This window comes from Oncorhynchus kisutch, linkage group LG6, assembly GCF_002021735.2.
Source record: "Oncorhynchus kisutch isolate 150728-3 linkage group LG6, Okis_V2, whole genome shotgun sequence".
In the NCBI taxonomy this organism is placed as follows: Eukaryota; Metazoa; Chordata; class Actinopteri; order Salmoniformes; family Salmonidae; genus Oncorhynchus; species Oncorhynchus kisutch.
This window is the reverse complement of record NC_034179.2, coordinates 31,799,469-31,824,460: the sequence shown is the minus strand read 5'-3', so window position 1 is coordinate 31,824,460 and position 24,992 is coordinate 31,799,469. Positions and strand designations below refer to the sequence as shown.

At 44.4% G+C, this 24,992-nt stretch overlaps 1 protein-coding gene across 1 annotated transcript; it reads left to right on the top strand.

Moving 5' to 3' along the window:
- The first annotated feature begins 14,813 nt into the window (after positions 1 to 14,813).
- Positions 14,814 to 24,456, top strand: LOC109892118 (collagenase 3-like). Its single transcript, XM_020484542.2, has 10 exons — positions 14,814 to 14,928; positions 15,118 to 15,362; positions 15,744 to 15,892; positions 22,143 to 22,271; positions 22,584 to 22,745; positions 22,921 to 23,056; positions 23,220 to 23,353; positions 23,549 to 23,708; positions 23,841 to 23,944; positions 24,158 to 24,456. Exons 1-10 carry the CDS (start codon positions 14,827 to 14,829, stop codon positions 24,256 to 24,258), a joined length of 1,422 nt encoding a protein of 473 aa, XP_020340131.1. The 5' UTR covers positions 14,814 to 14,826; the 3' UTR covers positions 24,259 to 24,456.
- Positions 24,457 to 24,992: the final 536 nt, after the last annotated feature.

The following is a 24,992-nucleotide window of genomic DNA, read 5'->3' as shown; positions in this document are numbered from 1 at the left end:
AGAGACTACGAATGACAGCTGCCTCTGATTGGGAACCATACCAGGCTAGAACAAAACATAGAATGCCCACCCCAACTCACGCCCTGACCAAACTAAAATAGAGACATAAAAAGGAACTAAGGTCAGGAGGTGACAGTAGCCCCACCCCCAAAGGTGCGGACTCCGGCCGCAAAACCTAAACCCATAGGGGAGGGTCTGGGTGGGCATCTGTCCACAGTGGCGGCTCTGGCGTGGGACGTGGACCCCACTCCACCATAGTCTTGGCCCACTTAAGTGGGGCCTTTGGAGCGGCAACCCTCGCCGCCGACCCCGGACTGGAGGCTCTTACAGTGGGCCCCAAATAGGTGGGAGACTCTGGCAGCGCCGGACAGGCGGGAGACTCTGGCAGCGCCGGACAGGCGGGAGACTCTGGCAGCGCCGGAGTGAAGGGAGACTCTGGCTGCTCCTAACTGACGGGCGGCTCTGGCAGCTCTGGACAGGAGGGAGACTCTAGAAGCGCCGGACAGGCTGGAGAACCTGGAGGGAGGAGACGGAGAGACAGCCTGGTGCATGGGGCTGCCACAGGACCCACCAGGCTGGGGAGACCTACAGGAGGCCTGGTGCATGGAGGAGGCACCGGATGGACCGGGCTGTGGGGGAGCACTGGAGCTCTGGTGCGCAGCCTTGGTACCACTCCTCCAGGCTGGATGACCACTTTAGCCCGGACCCTCCAGAGTGCAGGCACAGATTGAACCGGGCTGTGGGTGAGCACTTGAGATCTGGTGCATACCACTCGCACCTCTCCCTTAGGCTCAATGCCCACATTCGCCCTGCACGGCGGAGCGCAAACATAGGACACACTGCACCCTCCCAGCGCCCTGGAGGCACAGCACGCAGAGCTGGCGCACGATTCCCTGGGCCGAAACGACGTACCGGAGACCAAACACGCTGAGCCGGCACAATGCGCCCTGGCTGGATGCCCACTCTCACATGGCACTTGCGGGGGGCTGGCCTATAGCGCACCGGGCTATGAGCGCATACTGGCGACACCGTGCGCTTGACCCCATACCATGGTGCCTGACCAGTACTGCGCTTCTTCCGGTAAGCACAGGGAGTTGGCTCAGGTCTATCTCCTGACTCCGCCAATCTCCCGTGTCCCCCCCCCAAAATGTTGGGGGGCTGCCTCTCGTGCCTGTTGCACTGCCTTACCTTATATCTGCGCCGCTCAGCTTTCGCTGCCTCCAGTTCTTCCTTGGGGCGGCGATATTCCCCAGCCTGTGCCCAGGGTCCCTTGCCGTCCAATATCTCCTCCAAGTCCAGGAGACCAGAACCTTCTGCTCCTTGTTACCACGCTGCTTGGTCCTTTGGTGGTGGGTAGTTCTGTAACACTTGTCTTCCTCTTCTGATGAGGAATAGGATGGATCGGACCAATGCGCAGCGTGGTAAGTGTTCATGTTATATTTATTAGAACAGAAACACTAAACAAAATAACAAAGAGAGTGAAACGAAAACGAAACAGTCCTGTAAGGTGCAGCAACACAAAACAGAAAACAACTACCCACAACCCATAGTGGGAAAACAGGCTGTCTAAGTATAGTTCTCAATCAGAGGCTACGATTGACAGCTGCCTCTGATTGGGAACAAAACCTAGAACAAAACATAGAATGCCCACCCCAACTCACGCCCTGACCAAACTACAATAGAGACATAAAAAAGGAACTAAGGTCAGGACGTGACATGTACCTAGTGGGTTCATTGTTAAGTTGCGTGAGATTTAGAGCATCAAGCTTAGATTGTAGGATGGCCGTAGGTAAGGTGACAGACACTATCTAACACTGATCTGAATAAAAGGCATGGCAAGTCACATCAATTTCTAATGACTAAATGTACTCTAAACAGTATGATGGGAAAGGAAAGACTAGTGTTTAAAATTTGAACACTTTGGATATATAGGTGTTGTCCAGGTTGGAAACTGACTGGAAAAAGCTGACTATATCATGTTTAATCTTGCATTCTAAATGCCTGTGTTTTAGATGACGTTGAGGTTATATATGCCATCTCCCGAGTGGCGCAGTGGTCTAAGGCACTGCATCTCAGTGTTAGAGGCGTCACTACAGATCCTGGTTCGATTCCAGGCTGTATCACAACCGGCTGTGATTGGGAGTCCCACAATTGGCCCGGCGTCGGTAGGGTTTGGCCGGGGTAGGCCGCCATTGTAAATAAGAATTTGTTGTTAACTGACTTGCCTAGTTAAATAAACATCTCATGGTTTTACAGTGTAGGCCTACGCAAGTAAATATAATATGTTTTTTGTTGTTGTTGTAGTTACTGGTATTTGAAATAAGATATTCAATATTACAGTTAAGCAGCATTAAGCAGTCTCACAAAGTAAGGGATAGGGCTGTTGTAATATCTGTCAGTTTGAGTAGGGGGTAGGTTTGTGACTGGATCGCGTGGATCTGCCACTGACATGGCCTCTCATCTGAGGAGACAGCCATTGCTTTAATCCTGGGATTTCGCAATCTTCTGGGCAAGGATCTGTAGAGGTGGGACTCCAAGGACTGCAAGCCCAGGTCATTGTATGCAGATTCGTAGGAGGCGTCGGTGGAGGCCATGATGATTTTGGTTGAATGCCTTTTGATCTTTTCAAGTCGTTGTGGGCTGTGAAACCTGGGTGCCACACCGGAGCTGCATAATCAAGCGCTGGACTGACAAAGCAGATGTTGACTGTCAGAGGGTGGTTGCATGTGAAGATGGTTGCATGTCCCATTTTATATTGGCTTGGAATGTCATGCTGAGCGCTTAGGCGCTGGATACTACCTCAAGTGGAGCGGTAGCCTCGAGGTTAGGGAGGTGGGCCGGTATTCGAATCCCCAAGCTGCCTGTGGGGACATCTGCAGGGAGTGAGCGAAAGGGCTAGTATATCCTGTAAACTACCTAACGCTGTTGTGCTCTTCAGCAAAGCACTTTACACCTAAGTGATCAAGGGGCGCTGCTCGGCAGCATAAAGAATATCTATGCAAATGGACCAATAAAGCAAGTATTGTCTTGTATAGAGAGCATATGGCTGCAATTTTCTTATTTTACATCTTGCTTTACTTGACTTCTACTTAAAGGGTAACTCCAAACCTGTGTACATAGGTGAAAGCTGCGTGTTTCTATGATCTGTGGTTAAAAAGAGAGACGAAAGGTCCTAAAAAATGCTTTTCTGTGACATCACTGGGTAAGATTAAAAGGAAGAAAAACAGTGATTTTCAAAACCAGGGACGATATTTTCTTGCTCACCGCAAATATCAGTGTTTGAAAATCATCATCAAGTTTAAACTTTTCATGATGTCATCAGGTATAACTTTTTAATGTTATATTTTTTTCTACAAAATATAGAAATTAACTGTTTTCACATAGACTGGAGATAATGAATATTAGGTTGAAAAGTAGGGGAGTTGCCATTTAACTTTTATTTGAGCATAAAACAAGGCTATTTTTGCCTCAGTATGTTTTTCTTTGGCTACAATGGGAAGCTGTGTACGGTTATTGTAACAGAACTTACTGAGAACCACCACAACTACAGACTTACAGTCAAACTGCCAGACCATTCATAAATTACAATTATTGATCTGAAGCAAGGTTCTACTTCACCAACTCCAAATACTGCAGTATAATTTAGTTTCATTTGTCGGAGCGATTGCTACAAAATAAGCACAAACATGCACAAATTGGGTACAAGGTACCTTCCCAAACCTTGTTTTCAGAAAAGAACAGGGATGTTTATGAGTCTTGCAAGACAGAGGAGATTGTAAATTGATATAACATGTTGGTTGACATCCCAGAGATAAAATTAACTGTGGTGCTGATAGATACTGCTGTGCTGGCAGACACCCCATAACAACTCAGAGCGATGTCATTTCAGATTCATGTGGCGTAAGTATCCTCACTTTGACAAGACAGGCATCACCCTGATCACCAGCCTGTGGTCAGATATACAGTACCTCCTTACATGGACGGTGCCTATGAAAACATTGAGATGAACAACATGCTGTTTTTCAAAGGTACTGGAGCACTGCACAGGAATAATTTGCATCAAATTAACTGGTTGATAACAAATGCTTTGATGTGTCAATAAATATCCTGCTGTTGCAACTCAATAATAGGAGAGTGACAGTAATTGACAAGAGCGTTGAATGTAGGTACTGCATAACGTGATGAATTAACACATGACATGTTTGTTTTTCGTAGTGAATGGTCATTTGTTTTGTATCGTTCATGCTCCCAGTACTGGGCAGTGAATCAGCTAAATCTCCTCGAGGGCTATCCCATAAACATAAACACCGCAGCACAGTGTTCTTCACCGGGCACAAGTGCTGGAGGTACTCCTTAGACCTATCTAAGACTCTGCCATAGACTGACTCCTTTTAGACTGACTTTACTCCCATGAGACTTCCTCTTTATCTGCCCACTAACACTGTCACATAAAATGATTCAACAAATGTGGGTAATGTGGTCCAATATAGTCACAACATATGCTAACAATTCTATTGCATCTTCTGGAACAGTGGATTAAGAAACTCTTTTGCTCACAGAAAACATCAGTTTATTGTGTTCAACAAGGGGAACCATGTTGGTTTCAACCAGAATGGATATTAGGCTACATGTACTGTGTATCATAACCTGGTGGGTGGCATTTCTGATTCTGATTGATCTTCAGGTATGATGAGGAAACCTACTGCACAACTGTGGCCAGGCATACATACAGTGCCTTGCGAAAGTATTCGGCCCCCTTGAACTTTGCGACCTTTTGCCACATTTCAGGCTTCAAACATAAAGATATAAAACTGTATTTTTTTGTGAAGAATCAACAACAAGTGGGACACAATCATGAAGTGGAACGACATTTATTGGATATTTCAAACTTTTTTAACAAATCAAAAACTGAAAAATTGGGCGTGCAAAATTAAGTTAATACTTTGTAGCGCCACCTTTTGCTGCGATTACAGCTGTAAGTCGCTTGGGGTATGTCTCTATCAGTTTTGCACATCGAGAGACTTGACTTATGACTGATTTGAACGTCATCACACTCCACATACTAAACTACCTGTTTTATTTCCAAAGGAATTCATCTACTTCCTCAAGGGGTATGTTGAGTATATATATTTGACCCCAAATGCAAACATGTCACTGCTACAGGGGCCTACCAATGAGTTAATGGACTGTACAGGACAAATGAATGACAACACACTAAAGAGGAGAGATGGCTGATCTATCTTCTGCTCAAAGCCTTACACTCTACCTGGCATCACCCCAGAGACAGTTGTTCAAATTAGGGAGGACTCAATAGAGGAACGTAGTCATATGCATGAAATAGATGTGTCATTCTGTTGTGGAAAACCACAACAAATTGGTTTACATCACAGGAAACTTAAGCCATTCACAGGTTTTCATGAAACAGATTGGGCAATGTCTTTTTACAGTATCCCACAGCTGTCAGCAATTAAATGCTTGTTTTGAAATCCTGGGTTGAATTAACAGGATGCTGTCTGATGAAAGATGTTGCATGATTATGTGATGTGACACTAATTGATAATGATGGCATTTTTACCATATTTATGATTGTCACGTATACTCCCTCTCCGGCACTCGAGGTCACCAAGGCTGCTCATTATTACACACACCTGTCACCATCTTTAAGCACACCAGCGCATCATCAGACTCACCTGGACTCCATCACCTGCCTGATTACCTTCCATATATGTGTCACTCCCTCAAGTTATTTTCCTAGGTGTTATTGTTTCTATTCCAGAGTTTATGTCTGTACACTACCTGTGTTTCTGGTTTTGTTCTATGTAAATGTATTTATTAAATACACTCCCTGAACTTGCTTCCCCGACTCCCAGTGTAAAGGTTACAGAATAAAGCAACACCAAAGGAAAGCACCAGGGAGAGTTTTTTGTTGGGTGTCCCTAGCATTGCCAAAAGACAAAGATGGCGCTGACAGACATGGCAGCTCTGCTTCCAGACGAGAAGGAAAGTATTTTTGCGTGTTATTTCTTACATTATTAGCCCAGAACGTTTTATGTGTTATTACATATAGTTGAAGTCGGTTTACATACACCTTAGCCAAATACATTTAAACTCAGTTTTTCTAATTTTCTGACATTTAATCCTAGTAAAAATTCCCTGTCTTAAGTCAGTTAGGATCACCACTATTTTAAGAATGTGAAATGTCAGAATAAAGCAGAGAATTATTTATTTCAGCTTATACTTCTTTCATCACATTCCCAGTGTGTCAGAAGTTTACATTCACTCAATTAGTATTTGGTAGCATTGCCTTTAAATTGTTTAACTTGGGTCAAACATTTCGGGTGGCCTTCCCCAAGCTTCCCACAATAAGGTGGGTGAAATTTGGACCTTTCCTCCTGACAGAGCTGATGTCATCTATTTTGGGAAATGTGAATTGAATATAACACAATAGATCTGGTAGAAGAAAATACAAGGAAATAAACATACGTTTTCTGTTTTTTATTGTTGTTGCATCTTTCAAATGAACAAGAACAGCCGAACATACAGATAGGATGCTGGGGATGATTTGAATGAAGAACATAAGATAGCAACAATAGCTGAGCAAAGTTTTAGACTGATAACTTCAAAAATGAGCGAGCTACATGGCATTGAGCATGAAGTCACCCAGGTGTCCCACACAAATGTACCCAAGTGGCCAAATTCTTACAGTGATACATTTTGAAGGAAATAGCTATATACAAATGACATAAATGCTATTCTAACACACCCCACAAACATATTTAAAAAATAATAATACCAATTAAACAAAACAAGGGTAACTACTTACACATTTTCTATTTACAATATTGTGAAGACCCTCAGTCTTCTACACAATATTGTGCTGCTGGTGCCATGGCCCATAGCAGTCTCTTTCTGCTGTAAAGCAGAGGCTTACTGAACAGGTGGTGCAGGTGAAGGGGCATTTCCTGTGACAAAGGGCACAACGACGTCTCCCTGCTGTGCCCTTTTTGCCCGGAGGCACAGTCATGCCTGCAGAGATGAATCTGGGCAGGTGAACACCACTGTTTGGAGCAGAAGGGACAGAGGTAGAGGGGACAGAAGGTGCTGCAGTGGACTTGCTGTAGCTAGCAAGCTCCTGGATAAGCAGCTCCCTGAAGGCTAGCTGTGAGATGGGGGGCTGCCACAGCTCTTGGCCATTTTCTTCTGGAGGATGAAGGCATTCACCACAGCAATGTCAATGAAATTATATAAATATTTATTATACAATTTCATGGTCTTGTGGACAACATTGTAGTATCCTATCAGTGCACCTGACAGGTCCACACCTCCCATGCACTTGTTGTAGTCCTTCACAGCAGCTGGAATGGGAAATTTTTTTGTGGTCCATGCCCAGCTACCGTCCTTCACATGCCTGACAACATGATCGCCACTGAAGGACTTGTGGATAGTTGTGCACATGACCACCTCTCCGGTATCCATCCACTTTACAAAGAGCAGGCCATCTTCACGAATCCATCACATGGTACCCAGCTCAGCCCGCTTAGGCATGTCATTCACCTTTGTTTTTGGAAAGCCCACTCTGTTGGTCCGAATGGTGCCACAAGCCCACACATCCTGCTTTCTCAGCTCTGTAAACAGGGTAGGGCTTGTGTTGAAGTTGTCCACAAACAGTTTGTCGCCCTTCCCCAGCAGTTGAAAATCCAATAACTCCATAACGGAATCATAACTCAGTCCATAACCGGTAGCAAAACTGAAAAATTCATCTTCCTAAAGCAACTCGGTCTCGCTTTCTCTATCAATTTCCTCTATAATTTGGGTTAAATCTGTATACCCAGACTTTGTTTTAGCTTTTCCTGATTTATTCGCCATAATATATATATATATATATAAACTTGCTGAAAATGCTATTGACTATGTACTGCTATGTGTAACACTCGTGGCTCTGTCAAGTAGAATTTGCAATGGCGAATGAACCTCTTTTACGCCAGAGTTTACGACAAAGGCTGATCTTCGAACGTATAACCTTTACATATTGCAGTTTACCTCAGCTCATTGGCTATCTTCCAAGCTAGATTTCAAGATGATCAGTGGTCATTGGGCCAAAATAGTCAATCAACGATAGACCGGTCCTACGATTGGTGCGCAATGAGGTCATTGATTGGTGTCTTCAAATCGGTTTGTTTCTGTCAATACGTCCCGGGAAAAGAACCATCAAGTATGGTTGTGTTAGTAACAACCAGAGGATTGCAATGAAACCAACCATGACTGGATACATTTTTTGTTTAGTGTTGTTTAGTGTTTAGTGTGTTAGGCTATATAAATGGATGTTATCAAACAAAACAAACATTTATTGTGTAGTTAGGACACTTGGCATTGCCACCAGAGGAAGATCTTCAAATGTAAGCGATTTGTTATTTCTGACTTTCGTGATGGTAATGCTTGGTTGGAAAATACTAGTAATACTTGTGTGTGCGGGGCGCTGTCCTCAGAAAATCGCTTGGTTTGCTTTCGCAGTAAAGCCTTTTGGAAATCTGACACAGCGGCTGAATTAATAAAACGTTCATCTTTTAAATTATGTAAGATGCATGTATTTACAAGAATGTTTAATATAACGAATGGTGTATTTAGAATATTAGCGCTCTGCAGTTTCACCGGATGTTGTTCCTGGTGGGACGGTAGCGTCTCACCTACCCTAGAGAGGTTAAAGGCACAGTCAACTTAGTGTATGTAAACCTTTGACCCACTGGTCAATTTGTGGAGTGGTTGAAAAACAAGTTTAATGATTCCAACCTAAGTGTATATAAACTTCCAACTTCAACTGTATAGCCGGAAATAACTTTTGGATATCAGAAAGGCTGTAACTCACCAGCATTATGCACAGAAATACGACTTTCCTGAATTGGATCCTTTGTTTGTACCCCCAGGGCAATTGAACTCATCCAAGAGGCTGCTCCAAGACACAGTCGGCGGAGATGAAGTATTCGGAGTGGACTTCTAGTCCGAGGCGTGCACACCGTCCACTGCTTCCGAGTATTTTACCCGCTAATGTTCAGTCCTTGGACAATAAAGTAGATGAGCTCAGGGCGAGGATCTCCTTCTAGAGAGACATCTGGGACTGTAACATATTCTGTTTCACAGAATCATGGCTCTCTCCGGATATACTGTCCCCATCCATACAGCCAGCTGGGTTCTGAGTATATCATGCACACATGAATAAAGAACTCTCCTAGAAGAAGAAAGGCGGTGGTGTATGTTTCATGGTGTGATTGTGATGACTTCCTGTCCTTTTGTTCACCCGACCTAGAATGTCTCACAATAAAATGCCGACCGTATTACCTCCCAAGACAATTATCTTTAATTATACTAACAGCCGTGTATATTCCCCCTCAAACCGATACCACGGTTGAAAAACAAGTTTAATGATTCCAACCTAAGTGTGCAATCTGGAAACCACATCCTGAGGCCACATTTATTGTAGCTGGAGATTTAAAAAAATCGAATATGAGGAAAACGCTACCGGAGTTCTATCAACACAATGCCTGTAGTACTCGTGCTACAAAAACTATCGACCATGATTATTCCCCCTTCCGGAATAGCTACAGGGCACTCCCACGTTCTCCCTCCATTTTGCTCCTCTCTTCTTATAGGCAGAAACTCAAACAGGAAGTACCCGTGCTAAGGTCTATTCAACGCTGGTCTGACCAATCAGAAATCATGCTTCAATATTATTTTGATCACACGGACTGGGATATGTTCTGGGTTGCCTCAGAGAATAACACTGACGTATACACGGACACGGTGACTGAGTTCATCAGGAAGTGTATAGGGGATGTTGTTCCCACTGTGACTATTAAAACCTATCCAAACCAAAAACCGTGGATAGATGGCAGCATTCACGCAAAACTGAAAATGCGAACCACCGCATTTAACCATGGCTAGGTGACTGGGAGTATGGTAAAATACAATTATTCCCTCTGTAAGGCAATCAAACAGGTAAAACGTCAGTACAGAGACAAAGTGGAGCCGCAATTCAATGACACAAAACGTATGTGGCAGGGTCTACAGACAATCACGGATTGCAAAGGGAAAACCAGCCACATCCCGGCTACCGACGTCTTGCTCCCGGACAAGCTAAAGACCTTCTTCGCCCGCTTTGAGGATAACACAGTGCCACCAATGCGGCCCGCTGCCAAGGACCCTCCTTACCTGACACCCTAGACCCACTTAAATTTACATACTGCCCCAACAGAGCCACAGATGATGCAATCGCCATTGCACTGCACACTGACCTATCCCATCTAGAGGAGGAATACGTATTTATATAAGAATGCTGTTCATTGACTATAGCTGAGCCTTTAACACCATAGTACCCTCCAAGCTCAACATTAAGCTTTGGGCCCTGGGTCCAAACCCCGCCCTGTGAAACTGGGTCCAGGACTTCCTAACGGGCTGCCCCCAGGTGGCGAAGGTAGGAAACAACACCTCTACTACGCCGATCCTCAACACAGGGGCCCCACAAGGGTGCGTGCTCAGCCCCCTCGTGTACTCCCTGTTCCTCCATGACTGCGTGGCCACGCACGCCTGCAACTCAATCATAAAGTTTGCAGACAAGGTCCCTGGTCCCAAAATGAAGAAGCTGATCGTGGACTTCAGGAGACAAAAAAGAGAACACACCCCTATTCACATCGACAAGACTAAAGTGGAGAGTGAAAAGCTTCAAGTTCCTCGTCGTACACATCACTGACAATCTGAAACGGTCCACCCACACAGACAGTGTGGTAAAGAAGGTCCAACAGCACATCTTCAACATCAGGAGGCTGAAGAAATTTGGCTTGGCCCATAAGGCCCTCATAAACATTTACAGATGTACAATTGAGGGCATCCTGTCGGCCAGGATCACTGCCTGGCACGGCAACTGCACCGCCTGCAACCACAGGGCTTTGCAAAGGGTGGTAAGGTCTGCCCAACGCATCACCAAGGGTACACTGCCCTCCAGGACACCTACAGATCATGAAGGACATCAGCTGGTGCGCAAAAATCTTGAGGTATTGCTCGCCTGAAGTAGAGTACCTTATGATAAGCTGTAGACCACACTATCTACCAAGAGAGTTCTCATCTATATTATTCGTAGCTGTCTATTTACCACCACAGAACGAAGCTGACACTAAGACCACTCTCAACCAACTCTATAAGGCCATAAGCAAAGAAGAAAATGCTCACCCAGAAGCGGCACTTCTAGAGGCCGGGGACTTTAATGCAGGCAAACTAAATCAGTTTTACCAAATTTCTACCAGCATGTCACATATCTATGCATAGTCACGTCACCTCTACCTACATGTACAAATTATCTCAACTAACCTGCACACTGACTCGGTACCTCTGTATATAGCCTCGTTATTCTTATTGTTACTTTTTCTTATATTTTTACTTTAGTCTATTTGGTAAATATTTTCTTAATCAACAGTGCAGTTCAAGAAGAGTTAAGGGCTTATAAGTAAGCATTTCACGGTAAGGTCTACACTTGATTTATTTTTATTTGAACCACCCGAGCCATGGCCTGTTCACTCTGATATCATCCAGAAGGCGAGGTCAGGACAGGTGCATCAAAGCTGGGACCGAGAGACTGAAAAACAGCTTCTATCTCAAGGCCATCAGACTTTTAAATAGCCATCACTAGCAGGCTACCACGCGGTTGCTCAACCCTGCACCTTAGAGGCTGCTGCCCTATGTAGAGAGACATGGAATCACTGGTCACTTTAAATAGAACACTAGCCACGTTAATAATGTTTGCATACTGTTTTACTCATTTAATATGCTTTTCACCCAGTTTAACTTCTCCCTTTCCTACCGCCCGTGTTCCAAGAATGTCAAGCTGGATGCGCTTTCATGCTGCTATAGCCCCACAGCTACTCCCTCGGACCACGAGACCATCCTCCCCACCTCGTGTCTGGTGGCGGCACTCAGCAGGGGAATAGAGAATCAGGTCCGTGAGATGCAGCGTTCCCAGCCAGACCCGGAGGGGGGGCAGATGTTTGTCCCTGATGCTGTCCTCCCCTCGGTATCTGCCACCCGGGCTCCCGTCGGACCCTGGCCTATATACGACAATGCTTTTGGTGGCCTACCATGGTCCCTGACGTGTGTCCGCGTTCGTCGACGCCTGCATAATCTGTGTGCAGAATAAATCTCCTTGGCAAGCTCTGGCTGTTCTCCTTCAACCACTTCCTGTCCCTCACCGTCCTTGGTCACACATATCCCTGACTTTCCCTGACTTTGTGGCTGGACTTCCCCCATCTGATGGCAACACCATCATCCTTACAGTAGTGGACTGGTTTTCCAAGGCCGCCTGTTTCATTCCTCTCCCCAAGCTACCCTCTGCCAAAGAGACAGCTCATGGTGCAGCACATCTTCCAGATCCATGGACTCCCAGTGGACATGGTCTCTGACCGGGGTCCTCAGTTCTCATCCCGGTTCTGGAAGGCGTTCTGCACGCTCATTGGGTCGTCGGCCAACCTGTCCTCCGAGTTCCACCCCTGTCTAACGGCCAGTCGGAGCGAGCCAATCTGGACCTGGAGACAACTCATCGCTGCCTTGTCTCTGCCAAAACCACCACCTGAAGCCAGCAACTCATGTAGGTTGAGTATGCCCGCAACACCCTCCCTTACTCTGTCACTGGTCTCTCGCCGTTTAAGTGTTCCCTGGGATATCTGCCCCCGATCTTCCCGGAGGAAGAGGTCGGCGTACCCTCTGGCCCAGATGTTCGTCCGCTGCTGTTGCCGGACCTGGAAGAGAGCTCGGTTGGCTCTTCTCAAGACCACTTCCAGGTATCGATGACAGGCAGACCACCACTGGCTTTTCACTAGGGATCTGCCCCTCGGGCCCTTTCCCCATCTCCAAGATTCTTAGCCTCTCTGCTGTTCGTCTTCTGCTGCCCCACACCCTCTGTATACATTTCACTTTTCACGTGTCTAGGATTAAACCTATATCTCAGAGCACTTTGTCTCCTGTTTCCAGTTCCACCCCTCTCCTCCGTCTCATCAACGGCCAACTAGCGTACACGGTGAGGCGCCTCCTGAAGGTTCGACCGCGGGGCAGGGGATTACAGTACCTGGTTGACTGGGAGGGTTATGGCCCGAAGGAGAGGTGCTGGATTCCCGCTAGGGACATCCTGGACCCAGGCATCATCGCTGAGTTCCACCGCTGGCACCCCGGTCAATCAGGTATTTTTTTTTATTTTATTTTTTATTTCACCTTTATTTAACCAGGTAGGCTAGTTGAGAACAAGTTCTCATTTGCAACTGCGACCTGGCCAAGATAAAGCATAGCAGTGTGAGCATACAACAAAGAGTTACACATGGAGTAAACAATTAACAAGTCAATAACACAGTAGAAAACGAAGGGGGGGTCTATATACAATGTGTGCAAAAGGCATGAGGAGGTAGGCAAATAATTACAATTTTGCAGATTAACACTGGAGTGATAAAAGATCAGATGGTCATGTACAGGTAGAGATATTGGTGTGCAGAAGAGCAGAAAAGTAAATAAATAAAAACAGTACGGGGATGAGGTAGGTGAAAAGGGTGGGCTATTTACCAATAGACTATGTACAGCTGCAGCGATCGGTTAGCTGCTCAGATAGCTGATGTTTGAAGTTGGTGAGGGAGATAAAAGTCTCCAACTTCAGCGATTTTTGCAATTCGTTCCAGTCACAGGCAGCAGAGTACTGGAACGAAAGGCGGCCAAATGAGGTGTTGGCTTTAGGGATGATCAGTGAGATACACCTGCTGGAGCGCGTGCTACGGATGGGTGTTGCCATCGTGACCAGTGAGCTGAGATAAGGCGGAGCTTTACCTAGCATAGACTTGTAGATGACCTGGAGCCAGTGGGTCTGGCGACGAATATGTAGCGAGGGCCAGCCGACTAGAGCATACAAGTCGCAGTGGTGGGTAGTATAAGGTGCTTTAGTGACAAAACGGATGGCACTGTGATAGACTGCATCCAGTTTGCTGAGTAGAGTGTTGGAAGCCATTTTGTAGATGGCCCAGGTAGGACACCAGGTTGCTACTGTCACACCCTGATCTGTTTCACCTGTCTTGGTGCTTGTCTCCACCCCCCTCCAGGTGTCACCCATCTTCCCCATTATCCCCGGTGCATTTATACTTGTGTTATCTGTCTGTTGCCAGTTCATTTAGTCTCATCAAGCCTACCAGCGTTTTTTCCCGTACTCTCTTGTTAGTTCCTGTTTTCTAGTTCTCTCGGGTTTTTGACCATTCGGCCTGCCCTGACCCTGAGCCTGCCTGCCGTTCTGTACCTTACGGACTGCCCTGGATTACTGACCTCCACCTGCCCTTGATCTGTTTATCTTCCCCCTGTTTCGAAAATGAACATTTGTCACTTTGAACTTTGTCTGCATCTTGGTCTTATCCTGAGGTCTGATAATTTAGCTGATTTGACTATTGATTAGATGTTTGTGTCTGAATCAATTTGATCCAAATTATAGTACATAATGAACAGTTAGATGTAGTGATAAAAAGTACACACTTCATTGGGATATAAAATGATTACCATAACAATCAATGACAAATAACAAATATGACAATGTGTAAATATAGTAGATGAAGGCAGGGTTTTTGTCTTTGTCATAATTCCTTTGTTGTGGAAAATTTATTTGGTGATGTCATCACCTTGATTTCCTTCCTCTTGTTTGATGGAGAGGGTTTTGACAGCGATTACTCACCTGAGACATTGCTCAACTTCCCATGCTTTAAGCGTATATAAGACATCCCCTGGCCACACACCACACAAACAAGAAGCTCTCAAGGAAGAAGCATCATGAAGACTTTCAATCTGTGCTTACTACTAGTCAACCTGGCAATAGTGGTTTACTCTTTGCCAATATTGCCACCTACTGAAGAAGATGAAGCCCTTGCAGAGGTATGATTATTGTCAAATATTTTGGAAGGAAGGTCTTTCACAGTTTTACAACTGAAAATATTATGATGGAACAGATGGGTTCATGTAACTTCATATGGCTCAGTCAGGTTGAATGTGTTATATTATATTCATAACACTGTAGTAAATGGTACTATCGTTATAACATCATGCTTGCCGTGTTTTCTGTAGACGTACCTGAAGAAGTTCTTTAACCTGACGGAGGAGACGGGTCCAATGTTCAGACGGGGGCCCAGCCAGCGGAGCAGGAAAGTCAGCGAGATGCAGAGGTTCTTTGGCCTCAAGGTGACAGGAACCTTGGACGCTGAGACCGTAAAGATGATGAAGAAGCCGCGCTGCGGGTTACCTGACGTCCATATCGGCCGATTCACCACCTTCAATAACCTTAAGTGGCCAACAAACCAGCTTACCTACAGGTGAGAGGAGTGAGAAAAACAAGTTGACCATGGTGAATTGATACTAAGCAAAAATAGGGTTTGTAATGTTAACATTTAGTTAGTTGCAATACCAATTAGGTTGTCTGTAAACTTTGAGAAAAATACTAAACTACACCAAACTGTTTGTTGCACTCACCACGGTAGGTCGCTCTGGATAAGAGCATCTGCTAAATGACTCAAATGTAAAACAAAATGTAAATGTGTCAATCATAAAGGTTTTGTATTTGCAAACATCAAATTATACACAGAGACACTGTGAGTGATAGGCCAAAGTCAGGGTTTGCTTAACAAACCCCCCAAAAAATTCAACATTGAGAAATATTTTTCTAATGTTGACTGTTGGTGTATTGTCTTTTTCAGAATTGAGAACTACACTCCTGACATGTCTGTGGCTGAGGTGGACAACTCCATAGAGAGAGCACTACAGGTGTGGGCCAAGGTCTCCCCCCTGAGGTTCACCCGTATCTACCACGGCACCGCTGACATCATGATCTCCTTCGGCAACAGAAGTAAGAAACTTTTATCTTACCTAACACAATGTTAATGTGACCAACTGAAACAGAATTCATTCAATATTTAGAAAGTGTAACCTGGAATTACTTGGATGGGATTCTGAATGTTTGTCAAAGCTACTAATAACCTATTATAACAATAATATTGGTAAAATACCATAGGTCTGATGCACCAACATGTCATGCTGTACATGTACTCTAAGAATGTATACATTTAAAGATCCACTCCATATATATACACACTACCTTTCAAAGGTTTGTGGTCACTTACAAATGTACTTGTATGTTTTTTAAAGAAAAGCACATTTTTTTGTCCATTAAAATAACATCAAATTGATCAGAAATACAGTGTAGACATTGTAAATGTTGTAAATGACTACTGTAGCTGGAAACGGCTGATTATATATGGAATATCTACATAGGCGTACAGAGGCCCATTATCAGCAACCATCACTCCTGTGTTCCAATGGCACGTTGTGTTAGCTAATCCAAGTTTTAGAAAACCTTTTTGCAATTATGTTAGCACAGCTGAAAACTGGTGTGGTGATTAAAGAAGCAATACAACTGGCCTTCTTTAGACTACTTGTGTGTCTGGAGCATCAGGATTTCTGGGTTCGATTACAGGCTCAAAATGGCCAGAAACAAAGAACTTTCTTCTGAAACTCATCAGTCTATTCTTGTTCTGAGAAATTAAGGCTATTCCATGCGAGAAATTGCCAAGAAAGTACATTAGTGTCTAGTTTGAGAAACAGACGCCTCACAAGTCCTCAACTGGCAGCTTCATTAAATAGTACCCACAAAACACCAGTCTCAACGACAACAGTGAAGAGGCGACTCCGGGATGCTGGCCTTCTAGGCAGAGTTACAAAGAAAAAGCCATATCTCAGACTGGCCAATAAAAATAAAATAATATGATGGGCAAAAGAACACAGACACTGGACAGAGGAAGATTGGAAAAAAAAGTGTTATTGACAGACAAATCTAAGTTTGAGGTGTTCGGATCACAAAGAATAACATTAGTGAGAGGCATAAAACATGAAAAGATGCTGGAGGAGTGCTTGACGCTATCTGTCAAGCATGATGGAGACAATGTGATGGTATGGAGGTGCTTTGGTGGTGTTAAAGGGGTACAGGGTAAAAGGGATCTTGAAGAAGGAGGGTTATCACTCCATTTTGCAATGCCATGCCATACTCTGTGGACAGTGCTTAATTGGAGCCAATATCCTCCTACAACAGGACAATGACTCAAAGCACAGCTCCAAAATATGAAATAACTATTTAGGGAAGAAGCAGTCAGCTGGTATTCTGTCTATAATGGAGTGGCCAGCACAGTCACCGGATCTCAACCCTATTGAGGTGTTGTGGGAACAGCTTGACCGTATGGTACATAAGCAGAGCCCATCAAGCCAATCCAACATGTGGGAGGTGCTTCAGGAAGCATGGGGTGAAATATCTTCAGATTACCTCAACAAATTGACAACTAGAATGCCAAAGATCTGCAAGACTGTAAATGCTGAAAACGGTGGATTCTTTGACGAAAGCAAAGTTTGAAGGACACAATAATTATTTCAATTAAAAATCATTATTTATAACCTTGTCAGAGTCTTTACTATATTTCCTATTCATGTGTCCCTGAACAAAGTGGGGATCAAAATCAAAAGTAACAGTCAGTATCTGGTGTGGCCACCCGCTGCATTAACTACTGCAGTGCATCTCCTCCTCATGGACTGTGCCAGATTCGGCAGTTCTTGCTGTGAGATGTTACCCCACTCTTCCACCAAGGCACCTGCAAGTTCCCGGACATTTCTGGGGGGAATGGCCCTAGCACTCACCCTCCGATCCAACAGGTCCCAGATGTGCTCAGTGGGATTGAGATCCAGGCTCGTTGCTGGCCATGGCAGAACACTGACATTCCTGTCTTGCAGGAAATCACACACAGAACGAGCAGTATGGCTGGTGGCATTGTCATGCTGGAGGGTCATTGTCAGGATGAGCCTGCAGGATGGGTTCCACATGAGGGAGGAGAATGTCTTCCCTGTAATGCACAGCGTTGAGATTGCCTGCAATGACAACAAGCTCAGGCCGATGATGCTATGACACACTGTCCCAGACCATGACGGACCCTCCACCTCCAAATTGATCCCGCTCCAGAGTACAGGCCTCAGTGTAATGCTCATTCCTTCGACGATAAGCGCGAATCCGACCATCACCCCTGGGGAAACAAAACCGCGACTCGTCAGTGAAGAGCACTTTTGCCAGTTCTGTCTGGTCCAGCGACGGTGGGTTTGTGCCCATAGGCAACATTGTTGCCAGTGATGTCTGGTGAGGGCCTACAAGCCCTCAGTCCAGCCTCTCTCAGCCTATTGCGGACAGTCTGAGCACTGATGGAGGGACTGTGTGTTCCTGTTGTAACTCAGGCAGTTGTTGTTGCCATCCTGTACCTGTCCCACAGGTGTGATGTTCGGATGTACCGATCCTGTGCAGGTGTTACACGTGGTCTGCCGCTGCGAGGACGATCAGCTGTCCGTCCTGTCTCCCTGTAGCACTGTCTTAGGTGTCTCACAGTACGGACATTGCAATTTATTGCCCTGGCCACATCTGCAGTCCTCATGCCTCCTTGCAGCATGCCTAAGGCATGTTCACGCAGATGTGCAGGGACCCTAGGCATCTTTCTTTTGGTGTTTTTCAGAGTCAGTAGAAAGGCCTCTTTAGTGTCCTAAGTTTTCAGAACTGTGACCATAATTGCCTACCGTCTGTAAGCTGTTAGTGTTTTAATGACAGTTCCACAGGTGCATGTTCATTAATTGTTTATGGTTCATTGAACAAGCATGTGTTTAACCCCTTTACAATGAAGATCTGTGAAGTTATTTGGATTTTTACAAATTATCTTTGAAAGACAGGGCCCTGAAAAAGGGATGTTTCATTTTTTGCTGAGTTTATATATACATATTTTAATTTCTTTGTTGAAAAACATAATTCCAAGTAATAATTAGTATAGTCAGTCGTTGAAAAAGTACCCAATTGTCATACTTGAGTAAAAGTTAAGATACCTTAAGAGACAATTACTCAAGTAAAAGTGAAAGCCATCCAGTAAAATACTACTTTAAAAGTCTAAAAGTATTTGGTTTTGAATATACTTAAGTATCAAAAGTATATGTAATTGCTCAAATATACTTAAGTATTGAAAGTAAATGTTTAAATAATTTCAAATTCTCTATTTTAAACAAACTAGATGGCACCATATATTCACTGATAACCAGGGGCACACTCCAACACTCGTACAAAAGAAGCAGTGTTTAGTGAGTCCACCAGATCAGAGGCAATAGGGATGACCAAATCAAATCAAATCAAATTTATTTATATAGCCCTTCGTACATCAGCTGATATCTCAAAGTGCTGTACAGAAACCCAGCCTAAAACCCCAAACAGCAAGCAATGCAGGTGGAGAAGCACAGTGGCTAGGAAAAACTCCCTAGAAAGGCCAATACCTAGGAAGAAACCTAGAGAGGAACCAGGCTATGTGGGGTGGCCAGTCCTCTTCTGGCTGTGCCGGGTGGAGATTATAACAGAACATGGTCAAGATGTTCAATGTTCATAAATGACCAGCATGGTCGAATAATAATAAGGCAGAACAGTTGAAACTAGAGCAGCAGCACAGTCAGGTGGAAGTTGAAACTGGAGCAGCAGCATGGCCAGGTAGACTGGGGACAGCAAGGAGTCATCATGTCAGGTAGTCCTGGGGCATGGTCCTAGGGCTCAGGTCAGTTGAAACTGGAACAGCAGCATGGCCAGGTGGACTGGGGACAGCAAGGAGTCATCATGTCAGGTAGTCCTGGGGCATGGTCCTAGGGCTCAGGTCCTCCGAGAGAGAGAAAGAAAGAGAGAAGGAGAGAATTAGAGAACGCACACTTAGATTCACACAGGACACCGAATAGGACAGGAGAAGTACTCCAGATATAACAAACTGACCCCAGCCCCCCGACACATAAACTACTGCAGCATAAATACTGGAGGCTGAGACAGGAGGGGTCAGGAGACACTGTGGCCCCATCCGAGGACACCCCCGGACAGGGCCAAACAGGAAGGATATAACCCCACCCACTTTGCCAAAGCACAGCCCCCACACCACTAGAGGGATATCTTCAACCACCAACTTACCATCCTGAGACAAGGCTGAGTATAGCCCACAAAGATCTCCGCCACGGCACAACCCAAGGGGGGGGGGGGCGCCAACCCAGACAGGATGACCACAACAGTGAATCAACCCACTCAGGTGACGCACCCCCTCCAGGGACAGCATGAGAGAGCCCCAGCAAGCCAGTGACTCAGCCCCTGTAATAGGGTTAGAGGCAGAGAATCCCAGTGGAAAGAGGGGAACCGGCCAGGCAGAGACAGCAAGGGCGGTTCGTTGCTCCAGAGCCTTTCCGTTCACCTTCCCACTCCTGGGCCAGACTACACTCAATCATATGACCCACTGAAGAGATGAGTCTTCAGTAAAGACTTAAAGGTTGAGACCGAGTTTGCGTCTCTGACATGGGTAGGCAGACCGTTCCATAAAAATGGAGCTCTATAGGAGAAAGCCCTGCCTCCAGCTGTTTGCTTAGAAATTCTAGGGACAATTAGGAGGCCTGCGTCTTGTGACCGTAGCGTACGTATAGGTATGTACGGCAGGACCAAATCAGAGAGATAGGTAGGAGCAAGCCCATGTAATGCTTTGTAGGTTAGCAGTAAAACCTTGAAATCAGCCCTTGCTTTGACAGGAAGCCAGTGTAGAGAGGCTAGCACTGGAGTAATATGATCAAATTTTTTGGTTCTAGTCAGGATTCTAGCAGCCGTATTTAGCACTAACTGAAGTTTATTTAGTGCTTTATCCGGGTAGCCGGAAAATAGAGCATTGCAGTAGTCTAACCTAGAAGTGACAAAAGCATGGATTAATTTTTCTGCATCATTTTTGGACAGAAAGTTTCTGATTTTTGCAATGTTACGTAGATGGAAAAAAGCTGTCCTCGAAATGGTCTTGATATGTTCTTCAAAAGAGAGATCAGGGTCCAGAGTAACGCCGAGGTCCTTCACAGTTTTATTTGAGACGACTGTACAACCATTAAGATTAATTGTCAGATTCAACAGAAGATCTCTTTGTTTCTTGGGACCTAGAACAAGCATCTCTGTTTTGTCCGAGTTTAATAGTAGAAAGTTTGCAGCCATCCACTTCCTTATGTCTGAAACACATGCTTCTAGCGAGGGCAATTTTGGGGCTTCACCATGTTTCATTGAAATGTACAGTGTTCAATGTTCAATGTTTCATTGAAATGTACAGACCAGGGATGTTCTGTTGATAAGTGTCCTGTCCTGTTAGTCATTCAAAATGTAATGAGTACTTTTGGGTGTCAGGGAAAATGTATGGAGTAAAAAGTACATTTTCTTAGATATAAAATATAAGTAGAGTACAGGTACCCCAAAAAACAACTTAAGTAGTACTTTAAAGTATTTTTACTTAAGTACTTTACACCACTGAGTAAAGTACACACACTTAAGGGTGAAAAAACAAAATAGTGTTTTTTTTTACACAATTGTTAAATTCAGTTGGTCTGGTGGGTGCACTCTGATATCATTGGCCTCCCCCTTGCTTATGGCAACAACAGAGGAGCAATAGTGGAAAGGCCAACCCCCCCCAACTTGTTCCATGTAATTAGGAGCCCTGCACCATCTACTAAAATGCACCTCTTGTGAGGTAAATCAGGTGATAACTGAGGTGCTAGGGAGGCTGAAGTGGGTCTTCAAAACTGAAACATGAAAGACGGACACTTAAAGCTCTCAGGATGTTTGAGTAGCAGGGTTAGAAAGGGAGAGCGGGAGATACAGTACCTGTGGAGCATCCACTCTTTACATTCCTCCTGTCAGAGCACAGTGCAGGTATATTCAGACATTATGACAGTATTCCCTGACAAAAAGCTTTGAAACAGAGGTGCACCCTACGCCCCATCCCACTTACATAACCAACATCACCACCACTCGTGAAAAAAAACACATGACATCAGTATCATATCACTGCTTGTCCCCCTCACTGTAATCTGTCTACAGTTTGACGAGTTGAAAGAGTGTTATTTGAGTCACTTTGCCTTATTACATTGGGCCCCTATAAGTGCATCGGTTTGAGAAACTAACATAAATTATTTTTAAAAATTATACAGTATGCATTTGTCCTTATCTCTGATGGCTCATACTATTATTTCTCCTGTCTGTGTAGATCATGGTGATTTCTACCCCTTCGATGGCCCTGAAGGCACCCTGGCCCATGCCTTCTCCCCCGGTGCTGACATTGGAGGAGATGCTCATTTTGATGATGACGAGTACTTCACCTTCAGCTCAACCAGAGGTGAGAACCTCTATCACAACAATAAATGTGGAACATAACTTAATTTACTACATTACCCTGTTTCAAATGTAGGACAATCCTGGGTGAAGTGTCAGGTAGCCTAGCGGTTAAGAGCATTGGGTCAATAACAGAAAGGTTGCTGATTCGAATAACCAAGTCGACTAGGTGAAAAATATATCAATGTGCCCTTGAACAAGGCACTTAATCCTAATAGCTTTTGTAAGTCGCTCTGGTTAAAAGTGTCTGCTAAAATGTAAATGTCATGAAAATGTCCACAACAGAGTAGAATAATGATATATTTTCATCATATAGGGTACAACCTGTTCTTGGTGGCTGCCCATGAGTTTGGCCATTCCCTGGGTCTCAGCCACTCCAACGACCCTGGAGCGCTGATGTTCCCAGTGTACAGCTACACAGATCCCAGCACCTTTTCTCTGCCTCGTGATGATGTCACCGGTATCCAGTACATATACGGTCAGTATTAAATTATCTGTTCTCTTTCTGACCTGTTTGATTTACATTTATATTGCTGTATTCCACTTCTTTTGACTGACTAACAAAAAGGCTCATGCTAAAAATCTCCAAGTAACTAATTTTATGAGACTTTCCAATATTGGAACCGGAACTAATGAGTATCTGTGTCCTCCAGGCCCAAACCCAGATGTTAACCCCAACGCAGATAAGCCCGACCCTACACCTGTTTCCACCCCTGATGCCTGTGACCCCACCCTGGTCCTGGATGCTGTCACCACTCTACGTGGGGAGAAGATGTTCTTCAAGGGCAGGTACAGCACATCATGTAGCCTAGATCAGATGTTCAGTGACTTATGGTAACCTACAGCTCAGACACAGTCAATGAATGACACTGTTTCCCAGAGAAACAAAATGGTTGCCTTTTAATCTGTGATCCAGAGCTCTAACGTTCTGATGACCTCCCTTCATCTTTAGGTTCTTCTGGCGTATTTACCCTCAGAGCAGCAAACCACATCAGAACCTCATCAAGACTTTCTGGCCTGAACTCCCCGACAACATCAATGCTGCTTATGAGAGCCAGCTATCTGACAGAGTGTTCCTCTTTAAAGGTATTGCAGTCACCAATTGCCTCAAATTAGCCCTTGTATGGCTGTAGTCTCCACATGGTGTCTAGACAACAACTGTGGAAGCTACAGCCATATCAGTGCTAGCCTCACTCTTTGCCTGTAATGAATACTGTGTGAATGCATTAAGCTGTTTAATTGGAGTCATATCTCAGTAATACTCTGTCTCTGTCCCTGCAGATCATCAGGTCTGGGCTCTCTATGGCTATGACATCGTCCCCGGCTATCCCAGAAACCTGAAGAGCTTGGGTCTGCCCAGGACCGTGAAGAAAGTTGACGCCGCCCTGTACGATGAACATTCTCGCAAGACCTTGTTCTTTGTTGGCGACAACTACTACAGGTTAGTGGAGTCTAGTATATCAATACAAGCGATGTAATTTTTGGTCACTTTTTCTATGTACTGTATGTTGCCATTATACTGTATTTTTATGTCAAGAGTATCACAATCTCACTAATATTGCTGTTACCGTAGTTACGATGAGGAAATGAAAAGCATGGACAGAGGTTTCCCCAAGCGTGTGGATGAACAGTTCCCAGGCATGACAAGCAAAGTGACTGCAGCCTTCCAAGTCCGAGGTGAGTGCGATACAGCATCTAAGCACACAACTGTGCATTACAAGCCAAGGAGATGTAAATATACAAAATATTATTTCCTACCTTCTAAAGTATTCATTGAATATAAGAAAGTCCCCTGAATAGTCCTTTTAAGTCATATTTGAGATTTTCTTGAGCATTGATAGTTTGTCAGTGTGGCATGTCGCTAACCTCTCTACCCTATATGGTTTTTAGGCTTCACCTACCTCTATAGTGGCCCCTACGTGTTTGAATACAACATGAGGACCAGAAGACAGTTCCGCGTGCTAGGAAACAACTACTTCCTGCCTTGTTAGACCATCGACCATGATGAAACGCTTAAGAAGCAGCCGTGAACAATGATGAATTTAGCCAAATGACAAAGTTGTTTCAAACATGAAGTTGTTGTATTTTTGGGAGATTTTACAGATTTGTTTTCTCAGAAATATTATTGCCATATATCTATTTAAATATATATTTATGTATCTAAATTATTTTATATTTTTCTTGACTAAATAATCTGAAAACATGAATGTATTGAATATAGGCCGAACATATTCAAATAAATTCCAAGTTTTTGTGATTCTTTGTTTTTGGCTTTTACTATTATTTTTTATTTCACCTTTATTTAACCAGGTAGGCTAGTTGAGAACAAGTTCTCATTTGCAACTGTGACCTGGCCAAGATAAAGCATAGCTATTTGACACATACAACACAGTGTTACACATGGAATAAACAAAACATACAGTCAATAATACAGTCGAAAAAAAGAAAACAAAAAGTCTATATACAGTGAGTGCAAATGAGGTAGGATAAGGGAGGTAAGGCAATAAATAGGCCATGGTGGCGAAGTAATTACAATATAGCAATTAAACACTGGAATGGTAGATGTGCAGAAGATGAATGTGCAAGTAGAGACACTGGGGTGCAAAGAAGCATGATAAATAAATACTGTATGGGGATGAGATAGGTAAATGGGCTGTTTACAGATGGGCTATGTACAGGTGCAGTGATCTGTGAGCTGCTCTGACAGCTGGTGCTTAAAGCTAGT

Coding starts and splice junctions, on each gene's coding strand:
- LOC109892118 (XM_020484542.2), top strand. CDS start 14,827: ATGAAGACTTTCAATCTGTGCTTACTACTAGTCAACCTGGCAATAGTG. Junction 22,746..22,920: donor CGGTATCCAGTACATATACG/GTCAGTATTAAA, acceptor TGTGTCCTCCAG/GCCCAAACCCAGATGTTAAC. Junction 23,709..23,840: donor GTTGGCGACAACTACTACAG/GTTAGTGGAGTC, acceptor CTGTTACCGTAG/TTACGATGAGGAAATGAAAA.